A 19,585-nucleotide genomic window follows, 5' to 3' on the forward strand; every position below is an offset into this window, starting at 1 on the left:
GGGACACAATCATTCCAGGGTACAAAATATATCGGAAGGACAGAACAGGTCATGAGGGTGGGGGAGTGGCACTATATGTGAAAGAAAATTTAGAATCAAATGAAGTAGAAATCTTAAATGAATCAACATGTTCCATAGAATCTCTATGGATAGTAAATTCCCTGCTCTAATAAGAATATAACAGTAGGGATCTATTATTGACTACCTGACCAGGACAGTAATAGTGACTATGAAATGCTAAGAGAGATTAGAGAGGCTATCAAAATAAAGAACTCAATAATAGTGGGGGATTTCAACTATCCCCATACTGACTGGGTACATGTCACCTCAGAACAAGATGCAAAGACAAAATTTCTTGATATCTTAAACGACTGCTTTTTGGAGCAGCTGGTACAGGAACCCACGAGGGGAGAGGCAAATCTCGATTTAGTCCTGAGTGGCTCGCAGGATCTAGTCCAAGAGGTAACTATAACAGGACTACTTGGAAATAGTGACCATAATATAACAACATTTAACATTCCTATAGAGGGAAGAACAACTCAGTAGCCCAACAATGTGGCATTTAATTTCAAAAAGGGAAACTATGCAAAAATGAGGAGGTTAGTTAAACAGAAATTAAAAGGTAGAGTGACTAAAATAAAATCCCTGCAAGCTGTATGGACACTTTTCAAAGACGTACCCTCAGAGTTCTTTGAAGGGGTCAACAAACATGTGAACAAGGGGGATCCAGTAGATATAGTGTACTTAGATTTCCAGAAAGCTTTTGACAAGGTTCCTCACCAAAGGCTCTTACATAAATTAAGATGTCACTGGATAAGAGATCCTTTCATGGACTGAGAACTAGTTAAAAGACAGGAAACAAAGGATAGGAATAAATGGTAAATTTTCAAAATGGAGAGGGATAACTAGTGGTGTTCCCCAAGGGTCAGTCCTAGGACAATCCTATTCAACATATTCATAATTGATCTGGAGAAAGAGGTAAACAGTGAGGTGGCAAAGTCTGCAGATGATACTGAACTGCTCAGGGTAGTTAAGACCAAAGCAGACTGTGAAGAACTTCAAAAAGATCTCACAAAACCAAAGTGATTGGGCAACAAACTGGCAAATGAAATTTAATGTGGATAAATGTAAAGTAATGCACATTGGAAAAAAATAACCCCAACTATACATATAATATGATGGGGGCTAATTTAGCAACAACTAATCAGGAAAGAGATCTTGGAGTCATCATGGATAGTTCTCTGACGATGTGTATGCAGTGTGCAGCAGCAGTCAAAAAAGCAAACAGGATGTTAGGAATCATTAAAAAAGGGATAGAAAATAAGACAGAGTACATCTTGTTGCCTTTATATAAATCTATGGTATGCCCACATCTTGAATACTGTGTACATATGTGGTCTCCTCATCTCAAAATAGATATACTAGTATTAGAAAAGGTTCAGAGAAGGGCAACTAAAATGATTAGGGGTTTCGAATGGGTCCAATATGAAGAGAGATTAAAGAGACTAGGACTTTTCAGCTTGGAAAAGAAGAGACTAAGGGGGGGATAGGCTAGAGGTCTATAAAATCGTGAGTGATGTGGAGAAAGTGAATAAGGAAAAGTTATTTACTTGTTCTCATAATAGAAGAACTAGGAGCCACCAAATGAAACTAATGGGCAGCAGGTTTAAAATAAATAAAAGGAAGTTCTTCACACAGCACATAGTCATTCTGTGGAACTCCTTGCCTGAAGAGGTTGTGTAGGCTAGGACTATAACAGGGTTTAAAAGAGAACTAGATACATTCATGGAAGTTAAGTCCATTAATGGCTATTAGCCGGGATGGGTAAGGAATGGTGTCCCTAGCCTCTGTCTGTCAGAGGGTGGAGATGGATGGCAGGAGAGAGAACGCTTGATCATTACCTGTTCAGTTCTCTCCCTCTGGGACACCTGGCATTGGCCACTGTCGGCAGACAGGATACTGGGCTGGATGGACCTTTGGTCTGACCAAGTATGGCCATTCTTATGTTCTAAAGCAACCCCACTTCCGGTTACTTACATCCCTACTGCAAAGACATGAGAATGTGAAAGTGTAACCGTGTACAGTACATGGTTAATTGATGAGCCTGGCATCATCGGTTAACCTTCATGGTTACACGCAGGCTCCTGGTATCTGTGGGGAGCTGGTCTAAAAGCCCAGGGAAATGCCCCTTTCCCAATACCCAGGCTGCTGCCTCTGTGTTAGAGGCAGCAGTGGGAGTGGGGTAAGGGGAGGGCAGGCGAGAGCCAGTTCCCCACATGCACCAGCTCCCAAGGAGCTACCTGCCATCCCGTGTATAACCGCTGACATTTTCAGCAATTATAGTTACTTAATTAAACACATTTTAACATCTCTATTTTGCAGAACTGGGGCCATAAGTTGTACACAAGTTGAACTAAAAAAACGTCTTTTTAAGCCACTTGACGCAACACTTATCTACTATTATCAGTTGTTTAATCATGCGTACCTATGCCACAGTACATCTACCTTGGGCAAAGGGAACAGGAAAGTGAGAAGTAACTTTGGAAGTATGTATTAACGTCCACGCCCAAAATAAATCTTACCATTTCTGTTTACACTGTCTCCAATATCTGGTTCCCACTTTAGCTTCTATCTCAGTCCAAGGTACGTTCTTGTAGAGTTGTTCACGTTCAACTGAGAGAGTTCCATCTGAGTTCTCTGCCTGTAGCAACAATCCTATGTCTTTCAAATCAGCCCTCTTCCGAATAGTCTCCTCCACAGCTTGAAGAAGCTTCCGTGTCTCTTCCTGACTCCAAGGACCAGAATTAACCTCTACAGTAAATAAAGTATCAGAGGGGTAGCCATGTTAGTCTGGATCTGCAAAAGCGACAAGGAGTCCTGTGGCACCTTCTAGACTAACAGATGTATTGGAGCATAAGCTTTCGTGGGCAAAGACCCACTTCGTCAGATCCATGTCATCTGATGAAGTGGGTCTTTGCTCACGAAAGCTTATGCTCCAACACACCTGTTAGTCTATAACGGTGGTCACCAACCGGTCGATCGCGAGGCCTCGACCAGTCGATCGCGAGGCGTTCGGGCAACCCCACCCCCCATTTTCCCTCCACCCCCGAGAAGTCCCACTACCTCCCTCTACTGTAGTGCCAGTTTCCTGTGGGGTGGATGGAAGTCCTGTCTGAAGCCCACGTGAGTTCCAGAAGTGCGCGGGCTGCTCCCCTCCCACAGCTCTGTTGTGTGCTGGGGGAGAGGGCATTGGCCCTGAAGGAGGAGTGCAGAGGCTTCCCTGCGCCGCCGGCACCAGAGGGGTGAGCTGAGCACAGGGGTTTCTCTGAGCCACGGGAGCGGGGGTCGGCCTCGGGGTATGGCCGCGCTGTGGGAGGGGAGGGAGTTGAGTTGGCTGGGCTGGGCTGGGCCGGGCTGGGCTGCAGGAGGGGGGTTTGGCCCCAGGGTAGGCGCACGCTGGGGTTGGCCGTGCTACGGGAGGGGTTGTCTGGGCTGCGTTGTGCCGGGCTGTGCCGTGCCGTGGGAGGCGGGTTTGACCCCAGGGCAGGCACTCGCGGGGGTTGGCCATGCTGCAGGAGGGGGTTGGCTGTGTTGTGGGAAGGGGGTTTGGCCCCAAGGCCGGTGCCCGCAGGGGTTGGCCGCGCTGGGGGGGGGGGATGGACCGGGCCGCGCCATGGAAGGGAGGTTTGGTGCCGGGGCAGGCTCCCGTGGGGGTCTGGCCCCAGGGCAGGCACGCGCGGGGTTTCCCGGCGCCGTGGGGAGGTAGGGGTTGGGCCCGGAGGATGCATGTGCTGGCTTCACTCTGGGGGGGGGGGGGAGGGGGAGGAGGGGGAAGCAGAATCCTGGGAGGAGGCAGATGCAGGGGACTCTCTGCTGCTATTGGCACCCTGTCCCCTGTCCCCACTCCTCAGACCCCACTCCCCTGTCCCGAGCTACAGAATTCTGTTCCCACTCCCCTGACTCCAGCTACAGAACTCTGTCCCCATTCCTGTCCCCACTCCCTGAACTCTGTCCCCATTCCCATCTCTACTCCCTGAACTCTGTCCCCCACTCTCCTGACCCCAGCTACAGAACTGTCCCCATTCCCGTCCCCACTCCCTGAACTCTGTCCCCACTGGCACCCTGTCCCCTGCTGCAGAACCCTGTTCCCTCTCCGCTGCCCCCAGCTGCAGAACCCTGTCCCCTGCTGCAGAACCCTGTCCTCTGCCCTCCCAGCACCCTGTTCCCTCTCCGCTGCCCCCAGCCGCAGAACTCTGTCCCCACAAAATATATAATTATAAATGCTTCATTTTAGATTTAAATAGCATGAATAAAAACAGATAATTTATTTTATAACTATACATGTGATTTTAATTTTATATAGCGGATAATTTAAAAATAAACTGTTTATCAGAGTGTGTATGTAAGGGCTGGGGATAGCAAGTGATGGACAGGAGGAGAATAGAGAGGGCGGGGCTTCAAGGAAGTGGCAGGGCTTCAAGGAAGGGGTGGGGCAGTAGATCTTCGCCTGTTCTGAGATTTAAAAAGTGATCTTCGGTGTAAAAAGGTTGGAGATCACTGGTCTATAAGGTGCCACAGGACTCCTTCATCACTTTTACATTAAATAAAGTTATTGATTTATAGAGCATCTCTCACGAGGAAAAAAAAGAAAGAGAGAAAAAGTAGAATTTGATCCTGCATCACAAGTGGACAAAGGATTCCAGAGCTCCATTCCCAGAAGCATCACCAACTCCTCTAGTGGATTTTGGCTAAATTACCTCACCTCTTTGGCTGAAATTTTCTAAAAGGATACCAAAAGTTAGAAGTCGAAATCCATATCCAGGAAATACAAATAAGTAGCCTGATTTTCAAAAGTGACAAACAACCCAGCAATGCCCACAGTCTTGAGCAGACATTGCTGGGTACTTGGCATTTTTGAAAAGTTGAGCCTCTAATTTGCATGCCTAAATAGGGTCTTGGGCTCCTAACTTTAGGCATCCATTTTTGACAACTGGCCTCTGTTACAATTTCCTAATCTGACAAATACAGATTATATTTGCCTACTTCACAAAGGACTGCTTGATGCTTACTTATTGTTTGTATAACACATTGTGTCTTCAAAGTGCAGTGCAAAGAGCTAATTAGGCAAACAAGAAAAAACTGTTATAAGCTAATGCCATCTGTTTTTGTACTTACAGCTGGAAAAATAAAAATGGACCTCTCTCAGAACAGTGATTTCTTTCACCCTCAGTATTTGCTGAAGAATAGCAGCTCACCTAAATCACAATGCAGTTTCTAACAATGGCATCATTTTGTAGGAGACTATGGGAACTAGGCATGGGTGTGAGAAAATGTGTTTATGTAGAAGGAGAGAGAGAGATTAGATTATTGCACAGTTTGGGCTTCAATCTCCAATTTAATTTCTCTAGAAAACAAGGTTTATTTGAGTGTTCATAACTACTAAATTGAAAATATTTGTACTGTAGCTTGTGTATATGCATTACTTATTTTGGCTAACAAGAGAGACGTTCCTATTTTTGCAATGGAGGAGGATGGGGAAGCGATACACACACTGTTTTATGTAACAGCCACTGTATTACAAAAGCCTCCCACTGAATATTGTACTGACATTCCATGAAGCCAGGAAAATCTTTCCCCTATGCAAGTTAGAGTTTTGTGTGTGTTTCTGTGTAGAAGCAAACCAAAAAAAGTATACTTAGCCATTTCTTTGGCTAAAGGGACTATAGCCAATTGAATGTTTTAAATTTCTGAATTTGCAAAAGATGTATTTCCCTGTACATGGAAATTACAGCTATTCCAGAGCTCAAGAATACCATTATATACATTATTAATAAGCTAGTTGATTGCGCTGAAAAAAATCTCGCTTCATTACCTTGAAAGATACTGGAACAAAAAATGTTTAAGCATCTAGAGCCGTGGTCCCCAACCCGGTGCCCGCGGGCGCCATGGCGCCCGCCGGGCTCTTTACATGCGCCCGCGGAGCATCTGGGCTGGCAGGTGCCAGCCCCGGGCACATGGCCGGTCCCAGCCCCGGGTGCGCTGCGCATGCCCTGGCCCTGGCATTGGCCCCGCCCCCGGGGGCGCTGCTTGTGCCCTGGCCCCGGCGCCGGCCCCTGCCTTGGCCCCGCCCCTGGGGGGCGCCGCGCGTGCCCTTGCCGGCTCCAGCCCCGGCCTTGGCCCCGCGGTGCTTACGGGGGGGGGCCCCGCCCCCGGGCGCGTAGCTATGGGGGGGCCCTGCCCCCGGGCCTGCGACTGGTGGGGGGCCCGCCTCCGGGTGGGCAAGTGTCCCCGCCCCCTGGCGCCCGGCGGGCGAACTGCCACACCCCCTGGCGCCCGACAACCTGAAAAGGTTGGGGACCACTGATCTAGAGGATAACAAAGTTAAAAGGAATGGCCAATATGGATTTGTCAAAAATAAGAAATGCCAAACTACGCTATTTCCTTCTTTGATAAGGTTATTAGCCATGTGAATAGCAGTAGACATGACATCTCTTTATATTAGTAAAGCTTTTGGTGCAGTCCTACATAGACTCATAGACTTTAAGGTCAGAAGGGACCATTTTGATCATCTAGTCTGAACCCCTACACAGTGCAGGCCACAGAATCTCACCCACCCACTGCTAGAATAATCCTCTCACCTATATCTCAGATATTAAAGTCCTTGAAACAATGGTTCAAAGACCCCAAGATGCAGAGAATCCTCCCGCTAGTGACCTGTGCCCCATGCTACAGAGGAAGGCGAAAAACCTTCAGGGCCTCTGCCAGTCTACATTATATTCTCAAAATGAAATTAGGAAAGTGTGCCCTAAATGAAATTATTATAAAGTGCATGACAACTGAATGAAAGACAAAACTTAAAAATAGTTATTAATGGTTTGCTATCACACTTGGAGGGCATTGCTACTAGGGTTCCAAGAGGTCTGTTCCAGTATTACAGTAAAACCTGTGCTATCCGGCACTTAACTAGACAGAAAACTTTAGAAACTGGAAAATTTCCAAGCCAGGAAAAGAGAGAGAGAGAGAGAGAAAGGAAACTGGCGCTTTAAGCCGCGTGTGCAGCACGTATCTGGGGGAGGGGCGAACAGCTGCTACGGCTGCCAGACCGCATCCCGGCCCCCCACAGTTCCCAGCAGCCCGGCACCCCTGCGGCTCGTGGCTGCTCGTCCACCCTCCCGTGCCTCCTGGCCTCCTCCCCGGCAGGTCAGCCCCCCGCTAGGCTCCCGGCAGCCCAGCACTCTTGTGGCCACTCACCCCCCGCACCTCCTGGCCTCCTCCCTGGAAGGTCAGCCCCCCGTGGCTCCTGGCAGGCCGGCATCCTTGTGGCCGCTCGCCCCTGCACCTCCTGCCCTCCTCCATGGCAAGTTAATCCCCTGCAGCTCGTGGCTGAGCAGGCAGCCCACCCCACCCCCACCCGTGCCTCCTGGCCGTCCTCCACAGGTCAGCCCCCTCGTGGCTCTCCCCCCCCGGCTGGCTGCACCGCCATTTCCACCCCCCAGATTCCACTCCCCCCCACCCTCAGCAGGCCACATTCTGGTCCCCACACAGATTCCCTCCTCCCCCCAAGGCCCGGCACAGCCCCAGCCTTGCCCCCCCCCCCCCCCCCCCCAGATATCCAGAATTTTCAGAAAATCGGCAGGACCTAATTCCCATGCATGCCAGATAACACAGGTTTTACTGTACTTTTCAATATGTTCATTAATGATGTGGATAATGATGTGAATAGTAAACTCATGAAATTTGCAGATGATGACATTAACTTGCAAGGGTTTGCAAGCATTTTGGAGAAGAGGATCAGAATTCAAGATGACCTTTACAAAACTGAAGAACTGGTCTGAAATCAACAAGACAAAATCCAGTAGAGACAAGTGCAAAGTACTACACTTAGAAGGAAAAATCAAATGCACACATATAAAATGAGGAATGATTGGGTAGATGATAGTAGTGCTGAACAGAGTTCCCTCTAAGCCAGGCATGTCCAAAGTCCGGCCCGCGGGCCAATTGCGGCCCGTGTTCTGGTTTAATACGGCCCCACAGGTAATTTGGCAATTTCTATCTTTTATGGCCCCCAACGAAGCCATATGTATTGAGATGAATACATTGTAAAATCTCAGTTAATGTCAGTTGGTCTAAATCAGTTATAAATATATTTGGACACAACATGTATACTTGGTGTTATGTTCCTGTTCATATTTTTTGAACTTAAAAGTTGACAGACAACCTTTATTACCAATAATATGTAATGTACTTTACAATGTTCCTGACATATATTTCAGCTTCCTGGATTTTTTTTTCATCTGGCCTTCAGATATGAAAGGCAGAGTGATTTAACACCTGTTTAGATTTGTCATCCATGTGACGAAATGAAAAGTATGCCGTTTGCAATAAACTTTGCATAAAATAGTTAATTTGCATTTAATTTTAATGGTTCAAAGAACGTCAGGCAAAATGGTCGGCCCTCACGCTTGTTCACTTCATCAAATCTGGCCCTCTTTGAAAAAAGTTTGGGCACCCCTGCTCTAAGCTGCCCTCTGCACAGCTTCACAGGTGATTAATCGGCCCTGCCCAGTCAGAGGCTTAGGGCTCCATGCACAGAGCTGACTGTCTGGCAAGGCTGATTAATCACCTGTAAAGCTATGCAGCTTAGAGGGAACACTGGAGCTGAAAAGGATTACAGAGTTATAATGGATCTAAAATTGAATACAATGGGATGCAGTTGTGAAAAAGGCTGTTTATCATTATGGGGTGTATTAATAGGATTATCGTATGTAAGGCAAGAGAAGTAACTGTCCACTCTACTCAGAGCTGGTGAGACCTCAGCTGGAATACTGTGTCCAATTTTGGGCACCATACTTCATGAAAGACATGGTCAAGCTGGAGAAGAGAGTGCAGAGGAGAACAACAAAAATATTAAAAGGTTTAAAAAAAAAACCACACATCAACCTGGGCATGTTTAATCTTGAGAAAAGATGACTGAATGGGGACCTGGTAACAGTCAAGGGCTGTTTTAAGGAGAATGATCAACCATTCTCCACATCCACTGAAGATAGGACAAGAAGTTAAGGGATTAATCTGTAGCAAGGGAGATTTAGCCTAGATATTAGGAAAAGCTTTCCAGTCAGGCTGTGGAATAGGCCTCCTAGGGAGGGTGTAGAATTCCCATCACTGGAGAATTTAAAACAAGTTGAACAAAAGCCAGTTGGGGATGGTCCAGACAGTCTTGTTGTAAGCTTTGGCCCCAAGGGTATGTCTACACTACAAAGTTAATTCGAACTAACAGCCATTAATTCGAATTAACTTTAATAGGGGCTACACATACAAACCCCTAGTTCAAATTTAAACCGAACTAGCGGAACGCTTAATTCGAACTAGGTAAACCTCATTCTACGAGGAGTAACGCCTAGTTCGAATTAAGTAGTTCGAATTAGGGGCTGTGTAGCCACTTAATTCGAACTAGTTGGAGGCTAGCCCTTCCCAGGTTGCCCTGATGGCCACTCTGGGCCAAACCAGGGAAACTCTTCTGCCTCCCTCCCGGACCCAGAGCCCTTAAAGGGGCACGGTCTGGCTACAGTGCTTGTGCCAGTTGCAAGCCTGCCAGCACCCAGCTAGAAGACCCTGCACCTGGCACAGCATGAGCCAGCCACCTGCTGCCACCCAGCCCCCCGCCTCTTCCCAGGACCAGGCTGGCAGCTCACAGGAGCCTGCCCGGAGCCGCAAGAGGCGGTCGCCCACCTGGTCTAGTGCAGAGATTGTGGACCTCATCAAGGTTTGGGGGGAGGCCTCCAACGTCCACAATCTCCGCACTAGGAACAGGAAAGCGGCCGTCTAGGGCAGGATGGCTGCCAGCCTGGACACCAAAGGCCACATGCAAACCCAGGAGCAGGTTTGCATGAAAATCAAGTTGGTCCAGTGAGACCCTCGACCCTGAGCCCTGAGCTTAGAACATAAGAACGGCCGTACTGGGTCAGACCAAAGGTCCATCTAGCCCAGTAGCCTGTCTGCCAACAGCGGCCAACACCAGGTACCCCGGAGGGGATGGACTGAAGACAATGACCAAGCGATTTGTCTTGTGCCATCCATCTCCAGCCTTCCACAAACAGAGGCCAGGGACACCATTCCTACCCCCTAGCTAATAGCACTCCATGGACCCAACCTCCATGAATTTATCTAACTTCTCTTTAAACTCTGTTCTAGTTCTAGCCTTCACTGCCTCCTGTGGCAAGGAGTTCCACAGGTGACTATGCGCTGTGTGAAGAAGAACTTTCTTTTATTAGTTTGAAGCCTGCTACCCATTCATTTCACTTGTTATCCTCTAGTCCTTCTATTATGGGAACTAATGAAGAACTTTTCTTTATTCACCCTCTCCCACACCACTCATGATTTTAGACCTCTATCATATCCCCCCTCAGTCTTCTCTTTTCTAAGCTGAAAAGTCCCAGTCTCTTTAGCCTCTCTTCATATGGGACCTGTTCCAAACCCCTAATCATTTTAGTTGCTTTTCTGAACCCTTTCCAAGGCCAAAATACCTTTTTTGAGGTGAGGAGATCACATCTGTACACAGTACTGAAGATATGGCGTACCATAGTTTTATACTTCCCCTCCTCCTCCTTCCCCTAGCTTCCCCCTTCCAGCTCCCTCCTCCCAGGTTTCCCCCTCCCCTCTCTCAGCCTCTCTCTTCCCCTCTCCCACCTCGTTTTCCCAGTCTCCCCAGAGTTTAATCCCCCCCCCCCTCAGTTTTGTTAAATACAGAGAGTTTCTATTTTTGAACACACGTATCCTTTATTTTTTACATCAGGAAGGGGGGCTAGGGAGGGGTAAGTGAAGGAGGTGAGGGAGGAATGGGGTATGAGCCCCCAATGGGGAGGACTGGGGTGGCTCTGCGGGTTCCTCGGGGTGGAAGCTCTCCTGCAGGGCATCCTGGATCCTGACAGCCCCCCGATTGACATTCCCCCAGATGGCAGCCTGCGGCAAGTGCAGCCGGGCTGATGGCCGAGTGCTGTGATGTGCCGAGTGTGGGCACTCAGGGCACTCCAAGACAGGACTGCTTTGCTGTCCCTCATCGAGTTAGACACGCAAGGGGGGAACCCTGAGAACTGTCTGTCCAGGGTGGGGGTTGAGTCCCTTTAAGCACAGCCCTCGGCTAGCCTGAGGCAGCAGCTCCACACTCTAAGTCCTAATCTGATGCCCTGCCGGCACTGGTTCCGACCAGCCTTAACTTCAGTTCAGGGTCCACTCAATGTGGACATGCTATTTCGAATTAGCAAAACGCTAATTCGAATTAGTGCATCTAGACCTAAAAACTAATTCGAATCAAGTTAGTTCAAATTAGTGCTGTAGTGTAGACATACCCCAAGATATTAGAGAGACAAGGTGGGTCACCTTTAACGTGACCAATTTCTGTTGGCAAGAGAGACAAGCTTTTGAGGGTACACAAAGCTCTTCTTTAGGTCTAGGAAATGTTCTGGCGTGGTCTAGGTTTACTTGGTCCTACATCAGTGCATGGAGCTGAACCTGATGACCTTTCAAGGTACCCTCTGGCCCCACAATTCTAAAATTCTACGCACCTAAAAGAGTGATTTGGAAAAGCAAGAACCCATGTGGGATGAAGTGGGGATTTTATTCACCTTGTTATGTTACATGTGAGTTCTACAATCCTGTAGTAACTGTGTGTGTGCACGCCTCCGTTTCCCTGAGCACTGCACCTTACACTGAAATTCCCATCACCATCTAGGTATGATAGCCTCTCCCACGTACACAATGGCTGAGGCCTGGGAGGGAGGTGTAACCAGGTGACACCTTTTGCCCAGGAAGCAGGACAAAGGCTGGAGGAGGGGCCTGGCTAGTTTCTGCTAGCTTGAGGTGCAACAGGGGAGAGTCAGAGCTCTGGGCCCCCCTTTCCCAGAAACAACTGTACTGACTACTTTTGGTTACTGTGATGACAAGTCTGTTCTACACAATATCCCTGTTGACTAATAAGACTTCTGTTCTACCTGCTGGCTGAGAGTCACATCTGACTGCAGATGAGGGTGCTGGGCCAGATGACTCTCCATACTTCAGTGACACCATGCAACCCCCCAGAAAAATCAATCCCCTGATTTGTTTAATTCATAATAACTAAAACAAATACCAAAAATATCTGCTATAGTAGTAACTTAAAATGTGAATTGTTATTTTTAAAGCAATGCATATTACAACTTACGGGACTTAATCTGAGAATACTTCATAGCAACTGAGTGGGTACTGCGGGACATCAGCTCAGAAATTTTCTTCCAGTTGTTTCCATGTATAGTATAATACTTCTTTAGTTTTTCCTTTTCGTCCTCAGAATATCTAAGGTAGCAAAAAATAAGCAGTTTCAGTCGCAAATCCCCAAACCCCCAAGCTGCTATAGATGAATGTGAACTTTAAAGAATTTGAAGATACCTGCTCTTGTTATACTGTAGTATTATGAAACAGACTTTTCCTTCTCTCTAGTCTCATAGTTACAGGAATATTAGTTTGCTTACTTTGTGCATTTAACAATGAGTAAAGCTATTTTCCCTGTACAACAGCGGTGGGAAACCTGTGGGCCGAGGGCCACATGCGGTCTATTGGGGTTCTATGTGTGGCCCACAAGACATTTTGTTTACTATTGCCCATTAACAAGGTTGAGAGATTCTGCTGTTTTTTGTCTGGGTCGTTTTTTTCCTACTGCATGTTACAAAAGTGACATGCACTTAAAGTAAGGACAAGTGAAGTGTGTGCACGCTGATTGCACAAAACATTGTGAGAGCCGTGTGCTCCCTCTGCATCCAATCCAAGTGCTGCTACAGTTCAATAAGCAAGCTCTGCAAATTCTAGGCACGCAAGTGCAGTTAGCAAAACTACCCTATCCTGGGAGACTGTCTTGGTTACAACAATCTTCCAGACCAATGAGACAAAGGAGGGCCACTCATGTGGCCCACTTGCTAGCCTAGGTTGCCCCTCACTGCTGTACATGGATGACACAATAATGTCGAGAAAATATTTTAGAGTAAAAATTGTGATTGTAAAAGCACAGACTTGGCAGAGGAACTCAGAAGCAGTACTTGGAGAGATTATAATTTATTCATGCAGTTATTGTGAGAGAATTTACTACAGGGCTCAACGATTTATTTTTTTAAAAGGAAAAACCCAATCCACAAAGAATTATACATGCCACATTTTGTTTTTCAGTTAATCCACATCGAATGCAACCATGAGAGATTCTTCTAATGGAGTGTCAAATCTACAAAAAGATGTGCTGCCCAACAGAACCCCTTCCTCCTTGGTCATATTGACAGAGTAGAAATCAGAACAGAAACTCTGGAGTCAAAATTCACAGATGGGCATTCTTTGAGACACCTGCAGTTCTGAAATGTACTTCTTCCCATTCTGTTAACAGCCATATTTTTTGAACTTCTTTTTGCTCAGATATTTGCATATGGATTAGACTGAGTGCAGAACAGGGTATTTCATTACTTGAGAATTGCAATGTAATAGTCATGGGCTAGGAATGAATTAGGACCCGTCAGAAGAATTGTGTAAATGCATCATTCTGTTTTAATAACGGAAAAGTCCTCTCACATCAGGGAGGTGAGTGGTCCTCTTACCAAATGGCTACATCTACATTGTGTCTACACTGCTCCTTCTTGTGCAAAAACTCCCTCTTGTGCTAGAGCCATTCTGCCTGAAAATAAGTGGCAGAGCAGCTCTTGTGCAAGAGCCGGTTTTTGCGTAAAAATGGCACCTCATTTGCATATCTTCTTGTGCAAGAATGTGCAATGTAGATGTAGCCTCTATGTTTTAAAATTTGTGAATTCAGCTGCCTGAATTATTTTCTTACCTCCCTTTATAGTTGTTTGGGTCAAACATCTTCCTTGCCCGAAAGTATACTTGTTTCCAGGGCCGTGGAATCCCCTCAGCTACATGACAAACAATATAGTTTTAAAATGTACTTGACAGAGAAAAAGCTACTGAGAAAAGTAACATAACACAGTAGTCAGAAAAGTATCAGTGATTTTATACAATTTGTGTAAAAACACATTCTGTGGTGCTGAAGAAAAAAGAGTAGGGACCAATTTAAATTGAACCTCTTGAATAATTTTGTCAACAGTTAGTACAAAATACAAAAAAACCCCATAGTATGGAAAGTCAATTAGAAAGTGCATTAAATAGATATAGATGAACAAGTATATTATTTGAAGCATCTGTTTTTTGAAGACAAAAAATAGTTTGCTCCTGTTTCTAGCACAGATGAAAAAGGGACTTAGCAAGTAAATTGTAAAATCATATAAAAGTTCAATAGTAGATTTTCTATGAACAAAGCGATTAAAATTTTACACCCAAACATTTTGACTGACTGCTTTTGGTAATTTAATTTTGTTTGGTTTAGGCCAACACTGTGCACAAAATTTGCGAACTTACCATGCACACTGAGAACAATGGCTAAGATTTACAAAGCAACCTAAGGGATTTAGACTCATCATATCTACCATTAATATGCCTCCTAGATTGTTTCGGAAAAATGCAACCCGTTGGCATATGTTATTGCCCAGCCAGTAAGAAATGGCACAAATTGCACTTTTGATCACAATGGCCTTTTAAAAAGCAATTAATCTTGCTAGGTGGAAGGAAGTTGAATCCCAGCCTCCAACACCCTCACAAATGAAACAGGTATTCAACAGCATAAAGAGTAATTTTACCAACTACATAATCTCAATTGTGTTTCTTTCATTTTAATAAGATTTATAATTGACAATTTTAAAAAAGATCATTTCATAAGACAGGCAAGTGATGCCACCATATACTGGAGGGCAGGATCCATCTACCTAAAGTGAAACTATAATACTTACCAATCTTCATACTGAAAATGTATTTTACTTTCAATGAAGTGATGGCTTTTTGCTCTTCTGGGTATCGGTAAGTAAATAATAGTTTCTCTGCATTCTCTATCCCTGTAAGCGATAAAAAGTCTTCAACATTCTTCTGTATCTGACTATTTTCCTTCTTTGAAAACCTGCCAAACTTGATAGACATTCCTGAAATATACAATAAATGAGGTTTAGGAAAACAGAAACAAACAAATCCTCAATTGCATCACATCTTGAAAAAATGAGTTTACAGGAAATGTTGGTAAAGAGACAAGATAGCAATTCATAGAGAAAGGGAGCAATGATGGATGACCTAGATGTACACTTACGACTGTAATTTGAGTGCCAGGATAAATGCACACTAACAAAGACTGAAATAAGAGAAAAATGGGATTGGAAACGAGCACATTAAAGCTGAGAACAGATGGAACAAAACAATAGTTTTCAACATCTAATACAGAATAAGGAAATAATATTCAGACAGTAAACATTTTATATCCTAAAGCAGAGGCCTTCAATCAGTAGGGCATGGAGTAACGTTCAGGGAGGAAGGGATGGCTACAGTCTGGACCAGCCCCCACAGGGGGCAGAAAGGAAACAACTCCATTCCTAGCCTGGCCCTGGCTGCCATTCTGTCCCAGGGATCCATGCCCAGGATCTCAGCTGCTGACCCAGGATCCTGATTCCTGGCCACACAGCTGGTCCTGTGCCTGCTGTCCCAACAACTTGCTCCACAACCAGTTACAGCTGCAGGCCTTGGCCTCTGGCCAAAGATCTACTACTTGCCCCAGCCTCAGACTCTTACTGCTGTCCACAACCCCACTCCTGGAGCTGTGGCCCTGCTCCCAGGTCTAGGGAGTGGAGGGAGACCAAAAGTTTGAGAACCTCTGTCTTAAAGAAATATTCTACCTGGAGTTAACTAAGGCTTTTTGTCTTTCTGTTAAATAATTTAAATCTGCTGCTATTCCACTGGAATTGAAAGCTGTGATAGAGTCTTCTGAATTTCAGTTTCTAGAAGCCAGATATTTTGGACATCAAAGGCACTATAAAAAATATCCATTTTTCATTTTCCTCTACCCAAATACTTTTAGTCTCCCAAATAGTAAAACGTCCTCATGGGAGCTTACCTTGTTCTTTAAACTTTTTAAACCTGATCAGGTCTCTTGTAGCCATCTTTAGGATTGATTTTTCTGACATTGTATGAACGTGAGGAATAAACTCCTCGAGTTCCCGTTTTGCAGTCTCCAAGTCCATTGTTGAATACACGGAAGCTTCAAAGAACTCTTCATCATTGAACATGATAGAGTTTCCAGATTCTCTAAATTCACCATCCTGGTCATCCTCATTTTCAGATGCCTCTGACCCTGGTAACCTGATAAAGAGAATTATATAACTCAGTGCAGATGATTATTAGCCTACCTATGATTCATCAAGCAAAGGGTAAGGAACTATACTCCTCACCTCATCCCAACCTATTTCTATAATTACAATAACAAATTTCTGTAATTACAACAACAAATCCTGATCAAATGGCTTGTCAAGGTCATCAACATCCCCAATACACAGCTTATATCCAGAGATGTTTCAAAGAAAGACATTGTTGACGTAAAACATTTCCCTTTCTCTACGCTACTAACACCTTCAATTATTCATAGTGAAAGAATTTTTAGAAAATACTACACTTCACCAAATTCAGTAGATCAGCTAACTATGTGATCAATGCAACCAAAATAATGAGACAAAGCAAATTCAAGCCTTACTTTCTCTTAACTTCTGAGGTTACTTGTTCTGAGTGGGATTGATTTCTCTTTCCAGTCTTTCTAACTGATGCTACAGCTTCTTCAAAACAGCCATTATTACTCTCTGAAGTAACTTTAGAAATGTCAGCAGTCACCTTCAGAGGATTTTCATTGACTACGGAAGAAATCTTTGTCACGTCAGCATTGTCATCTTTGAAGAATTTTCCACTTTTATGAGTTTTGTGGCGTTTTTTGGGCATCACTGAGGTGCTAATTTCAGTAGATGATCCTGACATTATATCCTCATCATGAGAGGACACAAAAGATGAGGAAAAGGCTTCATCTGTAGTTTCTTGTGTAGAACAAGAGCTGGTGTGCTTTCTCTTTTTCTTTTTTTGACTTCTGCAATTATTTCCAATTGCATACAAGACAGGCTGCTCATTTACCTCATCCTGCTCTTTTGACAAATGCTTCTTTCTTTTTTTCTTCTTAGTAGATGTATCCACATAAATATAATCAACACTCTCCAAACTAACATCCATCTCACGCAATGTATTAGAATCCTCTTGGTTCACAGGGATACAGAGTACATTATTTTGCTCCTGTTCAGTATCACCGTGTTTCCGTTTCTTTTTTTTCATTTTCTTTTTGGGAGCATCTTTTTGGGAAACTGTTACAGTTTCATTATTTATTTCACACGTACCACCAATACAAGAATCCTCTAACAAGAAGTCTTTTTTCTCTTGCTTGCTTTTTTTTTTTTTTTTCAATTTCTTCTTATGTACAACAGTGTCCTGGGAAGATCGATCTTCAAAGAGCAAAGGAGAACGAGGGCAAATGTCTACACTCTGCGTACATTTCTTTTTGCTGGTTTCAAGGCTCTCACTATGTTCCCTGTTTTTCTTCTTCATATTTATAAAGTCCGTGATATGAAAATAATTTGCTTACTTCTTATGTCTGCTTTGCTTTACTTTAATAAGAAAAAGAAAAGACGTTTTACTCAAGTGTCATATTTACATAAACTTTATGCAATTGGATACTATGTTGATAAATCTTCACGCCAACACCTTAAATAGGAGTTACATGGAGAAAAACAAAGATATTTAAAATTACCACTGGCACGACTTCAGAGTCATCCAATTTGCCTGAAGAATCAAATAACTTAAGCAGTTGTGCTTTAAAATGTATTTTTACTTTGAAAAGCCACTAGGTAAACATTAGTCCAATAAAAGATCTCACCTTTTAAGATCTAAATAAAAGTAGTACATTCTTACTCAAGAGAAGTGCCCCCAGGTTCTATTCATTTCATGTTATATCTTTTTGCTATAGTGACAAAAATAAGTATTGATTATGTAATAATTATTGATTATGTAACTTGTCCAAAACTAACAGAGTTATAGAAGAGAATTGTATCCTGGCTCAAGTATCATATGTAGAAGATATACATGGATTACCAGCAGATTTGCAGAGTCTTCCCCCACCCGCATACAGACACCTGGATCAGTTCATCAGTCCAAGCAACTGGTTAGTATATCAAGTGTGACCATCTTACATGAGTCAGTACAGGTTGAACCTCCCTAAATGGGACTCTCTGGTCCAGCAACATCTGGGGTCCGGTTGCTGGACCACAGAGCCCAGGAATAGGGAGGTCTGGCAGCAAGGCCTGGAGGGAGTCCATGGAGAGTCTGGCTGTGAAGCGGGAAGCTCTGGCCCCGGCCACCGGAGAGCTTCAGGTCCGGAAGCTTAGCAGGGAGCTCAGGCCTCGGAGGCAGCTGGTGGCGCAGCAGGGAGCTCCAGCCCCGGCTACCAAGGAGTTCCAGCCCCGGCAACGCTGTGGGGAGCTCCAACCCCAGAGAGCCCCAGCCAGGCCAGCAGCAGGCTCTTAATACATTTAAAAAGCAGAGGCGCAGCATCTGGGACTGAGCATGAGCCCGGAATCAGCTGATTCCCAGTTCGCGCCCGGTCCCCTCTATGCCCCTGCCTCCTGTGGAAACGGTGCTGGGGAGGAACCAGTTTTTAAGCTGGCTCCCCACAGCACTGGTTTCTGCTCCCTCACCTTGTTGCCTCTGCTAGAGGTAACGGGCGGGGGGAGCGACTAGTCAACTATCCAATAAGCCAGGGGTGGGGAACCTTTTTTGATTCGGGGGTCACTAACCCACAGAGATATCAGCCAGGGGCCACACAAAAGTGAGAAGCAAAAAAGCACACACACAAAACCCCCCATGATGTGGTGAAATGGTCTCTCTTTTTTTAAATTTAGAATTTTAGTATGATGGCTGAGTTTGCTTTTCCTTGCTCAGCTGTGGCCATCCCTTCCTCCCTAAAGGCACCCCATGCAGAGAAGGGCCTGGGGAGAGGGGTATCCCTTCACTCCCACTCTTGCAAGACATTCCCCCCAATCCTCCAACACCTCCTTAACTGTTAAGGGGGACAGTGCTGGCAGCGCAAGCCTATGCAGGGAAGAGATTGGGGGTGTGGGGGAGAAGCTGGCCCTGCTGTGGCCTCCCCCATGCAGAGAATGGGGCTAGGGGGCTTCACCTCCTTCCCACTCCAGGGATGATTTCCCCCTTCCCTTTCCAGTCCCTGCTTGCCTCCTTAACAGTTCCAGCCTCTTGCAGCTGCCTGGTGGAGGAGGGGGGAGGGCAGCAAGCAAACAGAAACACTGAGCTCCAGCACATGGAGTTTTCCCCTCAGGCCAGATCTCCTGCATGGAGGAGAGGAACGAAGTGTTCATAGGGTTGCCAGATGTCCGATTTTCACCCGGACTGTGCATTATTTGGGTCCCCGTCCGGTAAAAAAAAAAAACCAGAAAGTATGTCCAGTATTTCCTGTTTCCCTCAGACAGAAGCCCACCGGGGACAATTTTCCCCTGCCACATCTGGCGGGAGCTAGGGGAGTGAGGAGTATGGTAGAGGCGAAGCAAAGGGGGGGGCAGGAGGGCACACTTGCCGGGCACCACACTAGGGGGGTGCAAGACTG

At 45.4% G+C, this 19,585-nt stretch overlaps 1 protein-coding gene across 3 annotated transcripts in view; it reads right to left on the reverse strand.

The window, feature by feature from the left end:
* TTF1 (transcription termination factor 1) overlaps positions 1 to 19,585 on the reverse strand; it is a 34,538-nt gene that overhangs the window by 12,610 nt on the left and 2,343 nt on the right. For all 3 annotated transcript variants that reach the window (XM_006136808.5, XM_006136809.5, XM_006136807.5), the window contains exons 2-7: positions 16,628 to 17,576; positions 15,995 to 16,239; positions 14,850 to 15,035; positions 13,841 to 13,919; positions 12,197 to 12,327; positions 2,583 to 2,811 (exon numbers count right to left, since the gene is read on the reverse strand). In XM_006136808.5, the coding sequence (XP_006136870.2) occupies positions 2,583 to 2,811; positions 12,197 to 12,327; positions 13,841 to 13,919; positions 14,850 to 15,035; positions 15,995 to 16,239; positions 16,628 to 17,517 (1,760 nt within the window). In that variant the 5' untranslated portion in view covers positions 17,518 to 17,576. The remainder of the gene's footprint in view (positions 1 to 2,582; positions 2,812 to 12,196; positions 12,328 to 13,840; positions 13,920 to 14,849; positions 15,036 to 15,994; positions 16,240 to 16,627; positions 17,577 to 19,585) is intronic.

This window comes from Pelodiscus sinensis, chromosome 23 (assembly GCF_052426305.1).
Source record: "Pelodiscus sinensis isolate ZL-2025 chromosome 23, ASM5242630v1, whole genome shotgun sequence".
Classification (NCBI taxonomy): Eukaryota; Metazoa; Chordata; order Testudines; family Trionychidae; genus Pelodiscus; species Pelodiscus sinensis.